We start from the raw sequence: 10,524 nt of genomic DNA, 5'->3' as shown, positions 1-10,524 counted from the left end.
CGATGCAGGGGACATGGGTTCGTGCCCCGGTCCGGGAAGATCCCACATGCCGTGGAGCGGCTGGGCCCATGGGCCATGGCCGCTGAGCCTGCGTGTCTGGAGCCTGTGCTCCGCAACGGGAGAGCCCACAACAGTGAGAGGCCTGCTTACCGCAAAAAAAAAAAGAAATTGGGTAATGATGGCCTTGCAGATAGAAGAAGCAAAAGATAGACTTTTATAAGGAACAAAAAAAGTTGTAATTTGGCAACCCACTGTGCATATGTGAAGTGATACAGAGGAATCAGTTTCCAAGAACTAAAAAATTGTGAATAACAGGAACAACGGGAAGACATTCCTTGAAGATTTTTCTAAGAATTCAAGAATTGTGAGTAAGAGGAACAATGTGAAGGGGGACTTATTTGTGGAGAAGATAATTGGTTTGATGTTGGAAAGATTCAGATTCTGAGGCTACAAAGAAATATCCAAGTGCAAAGGTTTATTAAATGTTAGATGCAGACTTGCATCTTAAGTAAGACTATAAGAGTCAAAATCTCAGGTTCTAGAAACACAAAACCATACATGCAGCCATGGGAGTGATAAAAAACAACGAATGAAATTACTTTCTTAAATCTTCAGACATTTTCAAGTTCTCATTCAAAATTCTTAACAGTATTAGTAAAATAAAGTTTAATGATGAGACAAGGCTATCACTATATAAGGACCTGCTAAAGGTAAGAAACAGGACTAATGTTGTCCTAAATGATATATTACGAAATTATTAATAATAAAGTCTTTGTAGGGGCTTCCCTGGTGGCGCAGTGGTTGAGAGTCTGCCTGCCGATGCAGGGGACACGGGTTAGTGCCCCGGTCCGGGAAGATCCCACATGCTGTGGAGCGGCTGGGCCCATGAGCCATGGCCGCTGAGCCTGTGCGTCCGGAGCCTGTGCTCCACAACGGGAGAGGCCACAACAGTGAGAGGCCCGCGTACCGCAAAAAACAAACGAACAAACAAAAAAAGTATATGAAAGTCTGAACCCCAAGTATCTCAGAACATGACCTTATTTGGAAAGAGGGTCATCACAGAGGTAATTACAGCTGACTCTTGAACAACACAGATTTGAACTGTGTGGGTCCAATTATACATGGATTTTTTTTCAATCAATATAGTACCTGGGGCTTCCCTGGTGGCGCAGTGGTTGAGAGTCTGCCTGCTAATGCAGGGGACACGGGTTCGAGCCCTGGTCTGGGAGGATCCCACGTGCCGCGGAGTAACTAGGCCCGTGAGCCACAACTACTGAGCCTGTGCGTCTGGAACCTGTGCTCTGCACCAAGAGAGGCCGCAATGGTGAGAGGCCCGCGCACCGCGATGAAGAATGGCCCCCGCTTGCCACAACTACAGAAAGCCCTCGCACAGAAACGAAGACCCAACACAGCAAAAATAAATAAATTAATTAATGAACTCCTACCCCCCTCAAAAAAATATAGATAGTACCTATATTTTCACTTTACAGATCTTTAAATTAAGTGTGGGGAAAAGTTTGTGTTCAATTAGAGATCACCAGATGTGAAATCAAAAGAACTAGGGCTTGAGTTTCAATTCTATCTGAAGTGTTTCAGCTACTGCCTTGGGTGAGTTCCTTCATTTTTTGAAGCAGATACCAGTGTACAGATTTTCAACTGCAGGGGGTGGGGACAGCACCTCTAACCTTCACATTGTTCAAGAGTCAACTGTAGTTAAGACGAAGTCATACTGGAATAGGGTGGGTCCTAATCCAATATGACTAGTATCCCTGTAAAAAAGGAAAATTTGGAAACAGACAAACATACAGATACAGCACCATGTGAAGATGAAGCCAGAAATCAGGGTGATGGGGCTTCCCTGGTGGCGCAGTGGTTGAGAGTCTGCCTGCTAATGCAGGGGACACGGGTTCGAGCCCTGGTCTGGGAGGATCCCACGTGCCGCGGAGTAACTAGGCCCGTGAGCCACAACTACTGAGCCTGTGCGTCTGGAACCTGTGCTCTGCACCAAGAGAGGCCGCAATGGTGAGAGGCCCGCGCACCGCGATGAAGAATGGCCCCCGCTTGCCACAACTACAGAAAGCCCTCGCACAGAAACGAAGACCCAACACAGCAAAAATAAATAAATTAATTAATGAACTCCTACCCCCCTCAAAAAAATATAGATAGTACCTATATTTTCACTTTACAGATCTTTAAATTAAGTGTGGGGAAAAGTTTGTGTTCAATTAGAGATCACCAGATGTGAAATCAAAAGAACTAGGGCTTGAGTTTCAATTCTATCTGAAGTGTTTCAGCTACTGCCTTGGGTGAGTTCCTTCATTTTTTGAAGCAGATACCAGTGTACAGATTTTCAACTGCAGGGGGTGGGGACAGCACCTCTAACCTTCACATTGTTCAAGAGTCAACTGTAGTTAAGACGAAGTCATACTGGAATAGGGTGGGTCCTAATCCAATATGACTAGTATCCCTGTAAAAAAGGAAAATTTGGAAACAGACAAACATACAGATACAGCACCATGTGAAGATGAAGCCAGAAATCAGGGTGATACTTCTACAAGACAAGGAATGCCAAAGACTGTCAGTAAACCATCTATAGCTAGAGTAGACATAAGAACAGATTCTTCCTCACAGCCCTCAGAACCAATCCTGACGACAGCTTAATCTTGGACTTTCAGCCTCCAAAACTATGAGACAATATGTTTCTGTTGTTTAAGCCATCCAGTTTATGGTACTTTTTGTTAATTGTAGCCCTAGCAAACTAATAGAGGCTCCCTTTATTTCTAATACTTAAAAGTTAAATATACTTTATTATTGTCAACTTCAAAAACATATCCCAGAAAGTAAGTTATAAAAATGATGACACACGGATATGCAATTCAAGTCAGTGTACAAACCTGTAGTTCAGTTAAAACTGTTTTATGCCTCTTGTTACACTCAATCTTTTCCACTCGTGTTTTCAATTCTGCCAACGTCTTATCAAATACACCACACTGCAGCGCACACAATTTTTCTTCCAGCAACCACTGTACAACCTAAAAAATACATATTCCTTTGTTATAGCAAAAAAGGAATTTCAAGCAAGCAGCAAACAGTAAATATTCTGAAGTACTAATAAGATAGTACTAATATATTAATTAAAAAAAAAATACTGGCATCCATAACACAATGCTATCTGCTGAAGTCCTCCACTTCTACATATATAATATCTACTATAACACAATAAAATGTACTAAAAATAGAAAATTTCCATAGGGTGAAATTTTTAAAACATTTTGAAATTGAAGTTTTAATATTTTCTTCCCACACCCTCTACTGTGATTTAAAAGAAAGCAGTTGAAGGTAAGGAGCAGGTTTTAAATTTTCTAATCTGTTACAGATGATATTTTTGTGAGACACTAAGAATGTCACTGCACTATGAAATTCCTATAAAACATTTCTAAATGCCTACTCACAATTTCCATATTTATCTCATTATGGACCCATAACAAACAGGACACACGGTGCAGCCCACGGACCATCCCCGAATTACACTGCTCTAGAGGAGTAAACCCTCAGTATATACAGAAGTATATTTCAAAATGCTTTCTCATAGCTATCTTCATATTTCTAATAGCTCTATAAGAAAGACTAAACAAGCATTATTATCACCATACGGTCAAAAGAAAAAAGACACTGGGAGGAAAAAAAGCCACTTTTGTACCGCCTCTCTGTTCCTTTCTCTAATGGGGATATTTATACTTTATCTGAGTAGAGGAACACTGGCCTAGATTATTTATAATTTCACCATTAAATCTATAAGACCTTGAAAAATTTTCACCTGAGTCTTCTATTCTTCTCTTAAAAAGGCATTTGTCATCAATATTTGTGAACACATCTTGAAAAATATATTAAATACTTTATATTTTCATTATTTCTATCTCTAGTCTAACACATATAGGGGGAAGTTTCCAAAGTCTGTACTTTAAATATTCCCTTTCCCTAGTCATTCGAAAGCCTTGTCCATACCATTTTTAATACTAAGCCTAAGGTACATAACAAAGATTTTAGAACATAGGGACTTACAGCCATGAAACCAGCTTATGATAAAAATTATAAAAACTAAAATGTTAACATATAAGACTCTAATGTTTCCACTAGAATAAAGTTCAATATAGAAGAAAAAATAAAAGCTGAAAACTGGTATTCAGTTTTGTTACTAAAGCAAATAAGAAAAGAAGCCATAATTTCTCTCCCATTTTGAAAATTACTACCATATCTAAAAAAAAACAAAACAAAACAAAAAAAAACTCTTTAGCTTCAAGAGTCATAAGGAATTTCAGAATTAAATTATTAAGGGTAATAAGCTTAACCAATTTCTTCAAGCTCTTTCTTTCTATGAAAAAGCTGAATATCTCAGTAAAATACAAAGTAACGTCAAAAATCTAGAAGAATAAAGATGGTGGTGTTTTTTGTTTAATAAGGTTTTAACTTATAATCTCTAACACCTTTTGTAGCTTCTGGTTTATATCTCCTTTGGCTGTAATCTTTACTTGAAACTCTGCCTCATATTCTTCTTCCATATATCGACGGCGTTTGGACTGTACATTGTCCATGTCCTCTGACTTAGAACGTTTTCTTCTAAAAAATTCACCTGAGAAGAAAAAGCATAATGACCAGTCAGCTGTTTTTATTATAGATAGACCTTAATGCCTCTTCTCCATCCTCAGGAAAATATTATTTCTAGCTATCAAAATAGCACTCTCAATAAATTATTTTATGAATTGTTTTTGTGATTAGAAAAGTAAATAGATAGCTTTTACCTTAAACTTGAAATGATTTTCAGTGTGCTAAATAAGAACCTCCAAACACTAAATAAGTAAATGTACAAACATGAACAAAGAACATTTTTTCCTTGAAATCTTCGTATTAAGATGGAAGCTCAACTAACAACATGGGATGAGAAGAAATCATCTCAAATTCATTCCTTTCACTAAATTCTCTAGTGTATATGAATTCTCTGACAAAATACAGTATTCACTCACAAGTCACAGATTTCTCACATCACATGCTTCTACTAACTGTGCATAGCTTTAATTATTTAATTCTTCATCCTCAGTAACTTTTATTCCTCAGTAAGTTTAGGAAAAATTCTTCCTTAATCACCAGCCTTAGGAAAATAGTATTAATTATTCTTAACATATCCTAATAAATTTCAAATATATAAAAATAATAAAATTAATGTCATTATAAAGGTAAATGTACTTTAAACGGGTGAATTGTATGGTATGTGAATTACATCTCAAATAAACAACCTAACCCTACACCTAAAGCAACCAGACAAAGAACAAACAAAACCTAAAGTTAGTAGAAGAAATCATAATGATCAGAGCAGAAATAAATGAAATAGAGACAAGCAAAAATAAATGAAACTAAAAGCTGGTTCTTTGAAAAGATAAACAAAATTGATAAACCTTTAGCCAGACTCATTAAGAAAAACAGAGATCACTCAAATTAATAAAATTAGAAATGAAAATGGAGAAGTTACAACTGACACCACAGGAATACAAAGGATCATAAGAGACTACTACAAGCAACTGTATGACAATAAAATGGACAACCTGGAAGAAATGGACAAATTCTTAGAAAGGTACAGTCTCCCAAGACTGACTGAACCAGGAAGAAACAGAAAATATGAACAGGCCAGTCACAAGCACTGAAACTGAAATTGTGATTTAAAAACTCCCAACAAACAAAAGTCCAGGAACTGATGGCTTCACAGGCGAATTCTATCAAACATTTAGAGAAGAGCTAACTGCTATCCTTCTGAAAATGTTCCAAAAAATTGCAGAGGAAAGAGAACTCCCAAACTCATTCTATGAGGCCACAATCACCCTGATACCAAAACCAGACAAAGATACCACAAGAAAAGAAAATTACAGGTCAATATCACTGATGAATATAGATGCAAAAATCTTAAACCAAATACTAGCAATCAGAATCCAACAATACATTAAAAGGACCATACACCACGATCAAGTGGGGTTTATCCAAGGATGCAAGGATTTTTCAATATCCGCAAATCAATCAGTGTGATACACCACATCAACAAACTGAAGAATAAAAACCATATGATCATCTCAAGAGATGCAGAAAAAGCTTTTGACAAAACTCAACACCAATTTATGACAAAAACTCTCCAGAAGGTGGGCATAGAGGGAATATACCTCAACATAATAAAGGCCATATACGACAAACCTACAGCTAACATCTTACCCAACGGTGAAAAGCTAAAAGTATTTCCTCTAAGATCAGGAACAAGACAAAGATGTCCACTCTCACCACTTTTATTCAACATAGTTTCGGAAGTCCTAGCCACAGCAATCAGAGAAGAAAAAGAAATAAAAGGAATCCAAATTGGAAAAGTTAAAAGAAGTTAAAAGTTAAAAGAAGTTAAACTGCCACTGTTTGCAGATGACACTATACATAGAAAATCCCAAAGATGCTACCAGAAAACTATTAGAACTCATCAATGAATTTGGTAAAGTTGCAGGTTACAAAATTAATACATAGAAATCTGTTGCATTTCTATACACTAACAACAAAAGATCAGAAAGAGAAATTCAAGAAACAATCCCATTTACCATCACATCAAAAAGAATAAAATATCTAGGAATAAACCTATCTAAGGAGACAAAAGACCTGTACTCCAAAAACTGTAAGACGCTGATGAAAGAAATGGAAGACGACACAAACAGATGGGAAGATATACCATGTTCTTGGATTGGAAGAGTCAATATTGTCAAAACGACTATAGTACCCAAGGCAATCTAGAGATTCAGTGCAATCCCTATCAAATTACCAATGACATTTTTCACAGAACTAGAACAAAAAAATCTTAAAATTTGTATGGAGACACAAAAGACCCCAATAGCCAAAGCAATCTTGAGAAAGAAAAACAGAGCTGGAGGAATCAGGCTCCCTGACTTCGGACTACACTACAAAGCTATAGTAATCAAAACAGTATGGTACTGGCACAAAAACAGAAACATAGATCAATGAAACAGTATAGAAAGCCCAGAAATAAACCCACACACCTATGGTCAATTAATCTACGACAAAGGAGGTAAGACTATACAACAGAGGAAAGACAGTCTCTTCAAGTGCTGGGAAAACTGGACAGCTGCATGTAAAAAAATGAAATTAGAACATTCTTTAACACCATACACAAAAATAAGCTCAAAATGGATTAAATCTGAGACCGGACACTATAAAACTCCTAGAGGAGAACACTGGCAGAACACTCTGACATAAATCATAGCAATATCTTTTTCAATCTGTCTCCCAGAGTAATGGAAATAAAACCAAAATTAAACAAATGGGCCTAATTAAACTGAAAAGCTTTTGCATAGCAAAGGAAACCATAAACACAATGAAAAGACAACCCACAGAAGGGGAGAAAATATTTGCAAATGATGTGACTGACAAGGGATTAGTCTCCAAAATATATAAACAGCTCATGTGGCTTAATATCATCAAAACAAACAACCCAATCAAAAAATGGGCAGGAGACCTAAATAGACATTTCTCCAAAGAAGACATACAGATGGCCAAGAAGCACACGAAAAGATGTTCAACACTGCTAATTATTAGAGAAATGTAAATCAAAACTACAATGAGATATTACCTCACACCAGTCAAAATGGCGATCACCAAAAAAATCCACAAACAACAAATGTTGGAGAGGGTGTGGAGAGAAGGGAACCCTGCTACACTGTTTGTGGGAATGTAAATTGGTACATCCTCTATGGAGAACAGTATGGAGGTTCCTTAGAAAACTAAAAATAGGGCTACCATATGATCCTGCAATCCCACTCCTGGGCATATAGCTGGAGAAAAACATAGTCCAAAAAGATACATGTACCCCAATGTTCATTGCAGCACTGTTTACAATAGCCAAGACATAGAAGCAACCTAAATTTCCATCGACAGAGGAATGGATAATTAAGCTGCAGTACATATATACAATGGAATATTATCCAGCCATTAAAAAGAATGAAATAACACCATTTGCAGAAACATGGGTGGACCTAGAGATGGTCATACTGAGTGAAGTAAGTCACAACAGAGAAAGAGAAATATCGTATGATATCACTTATATGCATAATCTAAAAAGAAATGACACAAATGAACTTATTTACAAAACAGAAACAGACTCACATTCTTAGAGAATGAACTTATTGTTCCTGGGGGGTGGGGGAAGCATGGAAGGAAGGGATAGTTAGGGAGTGTGGGATTGACATGTACACACTGCTATAATTAAAATGGATAGCCAACAAGGACCTACTGTAGAACACAGGGAACTCTGCTCAATATTATGTAACAATCTAAATGGGAAAAAAATTTGAAAAAGAATTGATACATGTATATGTATAACTGAATCACTTTGCTGTACACCTGAAACTACCACGACATTGTTAATAAATACTCCAATATAAAATAAAAAGTTTAAAAAAAGAAGATGTAAAAAATTTAGAACTGTGTCTGGTACATAGGTAAGTGTTATCAACACAGTTGCTTTTATTATTATTAAGTAGTAGTATTATTGAAAGTTTAAAAAAATAATAACGTACACAGTCACAGATGGAGAGCAGTATGACAGGGAGAGTTACAGAACCCAACCTCATGACATTCAGTAACATCGTTTCCCCTTCTCATACAGCTGAAGAACTTTAAGTAGATTGAGACACATACTTCCATTTGCCTATATCATCCCAGACAAAATTCCTATGGTCCAATGCTCTAAAAGCAAATCTAAAACAATTTCTCTCAAGACATTCAGATAGCACCTTACTAAACAGTAAGCTTAAATCTTTCTATGGAGCAATGGAAAGAATAAATAAATAAAACAATAAAGTACATGAAATAATTAATACTTTCAAAGATCCTTGGGTTAGCCATCAACAAAACGATTTAACTGTGGCTTACTTAAACTGAAAAATTTTACAAGCATCTCATGGACAGAAAAGTATTTTCCACAGCCTTAAAAGCAGAAACAATTTTTAAAACTATTTCAGGTTTGTTTGTACATGCTTACTTTTCTCAGAAGGTCTTTCATCTTCATGTATTACTTGCTCTTCTTCCTCAGGTTTGCTGTCCTTTTCATTACTTTCTACTTCTTCTGTAACAAAAATAGAAAAGGAAATTTTCTTCCATCAGAATTTGTAACAGTTGATAATATTTTAGGAAATCAGAGTCTCAAAATGTAAAATATTGGGAATAAAAAGGGAGCATGAACTGGTGGAAATAAGTGGACAAGTCTAGTTTTAAATGTTTCTGCAAGTTCATAATAAACTCTTAACATGGAAAAAAATTAAATAATATAGATTTTAAAACAAAGAATCTTTGTAATTTACTGTCATCAATAGATTAATAAAATGTGAAAACAACTACTATAAAGCATTCAGACTCCTTTACATTCATTTATTAAAACTAAAACAGTGGTTGTGGCAATTACAAAAAAAAATTATAAATTACTGGCGAACTCAGAACACCTAATATTTTGACCAGACAGGTTGAATCATTAGGTTATTTTAACGGTTACGGATAGGGAAAAGCTATCCTAAAGATAATAAAAGTTCTACTTAAAAGTAATAGCTACTTTGATACCAGTGCCAACAACTAACTTAGCTCAGTGCTTGACATATATTAGTTCATATCCCCCAAAAAATCCTACACTATAAACAGTATTTTTGCCATCATATATATAGATGAGGAAAGTAACGTTCAGAAAGGTTAAGTAATTTTCACAAAAGGCACATAAAATCTAACAACTAAAGAGTGCTACCAAAAAAATTTGCTAAAAATAGCCATACAATTGCATTGTTACAACAAATAAAATTCCAGAGGCACCGGAAATGGCCTTTGGTCAATCAATCTATAGCTCCTCAACTAACTTAATCATTTAGGGGAGAAGAACAAGCCACTAACATGTTTGGGTTTCTATTTTTCCCCCTTACATCCCTGCAAGTGGCTCCCCTGCAGCTTCAATAAAGCATGCCGTATTTCATCATATTCTGTAACCACAATTAAATAAACAATCAAGGGTATATAGAACTATATAAAGATTTTGATATGGCATCTCTGCTCCAAACACCAGGGTTTTAATTTCAACAGCCCTGATGGTAGAAGTCAAGGTTAAAAAAACTTAAAAAAATTTTTAGGTGAAAATAGGCAGAGACCAGGATCATTGATGAACCTATTACAATGTTTTTCACACTAAGATAAACAATAAAGCTGTAAAACGTGAACATAGTAATACAAAAGAAGGACATTTACACAGTACATATAAAGATTACTGAGACTATTTTTAAACTTTAACATAAATGAATATTAAAAAATTAACTTTCCATTTACCACCCTATGCTCATTAAGAAATTTTTTTAAGATCTCATCCCTCAACACCAGTTCAATGAAATGAAAGTTTGTTTTGTTCCCTTGTAGACTGCACACTCAGTACATAGCATTTTTTCCTATATATACTTTTCC

The 10,524-nt window shown here is 35.9% G+C and overlaps 1 protein-coding gene across 3 annotated transcripts in view; it reads right to left on the bottom strand.

Annotated features, from left to right (window-relative positions):
- ATF7IP (activating transcription factor 7 interacting protein) overlaps positions 1-10,524 on the bottom strand; it is a 121,676-nt gene that overhangs the window by 54,924 nt on the left and 56,228 nt on the right. For all 3 annotated transcript variants that reach the window (XR_003680263.2, XM_024129064.3, XM_028491043.2), the window contains 3 exons: positions 9,074-9,157; positions 4,485-4,630; positions 2,895-3,032 (listed from right to left, as the gene is read on the bottom strand). Coding sequence is in view for 2 of the 3 variants with exons in the window: in XM_024129064.3 (XP_023984832.1) it covers positions 2,895-3,032; positions 4,485-4,630; positions 9,074-9,157 (368 nt within the window). In the remaining variant the exon portion in view is untranslated. The remainder of the gene's footprint in view (positions 1-2,894; positions 3,033-4,484; positions 4,631-9,073; positions 9,158-10,524) is intronic.

The sequence above is a fragment of the Physeter macrocephalus genome, chromosome 6 (genome assembly GCF_002837175.3).
Source record: "Physeter macrocephalus isolate SW-GA chromosome 6, ASM283717v5, whole genome shotgun sequence".
NCBI classification, from domain to species: domain Eukaryota; kingdom Metazoa; phylum Chordata; class Mammalia; order Artiodactyla; family Physeteridae; genus Physeter; species Physeter macrocephalus.
This window is presented reverse-complemented; position numbering and strand designations above follow the sequence as displayed.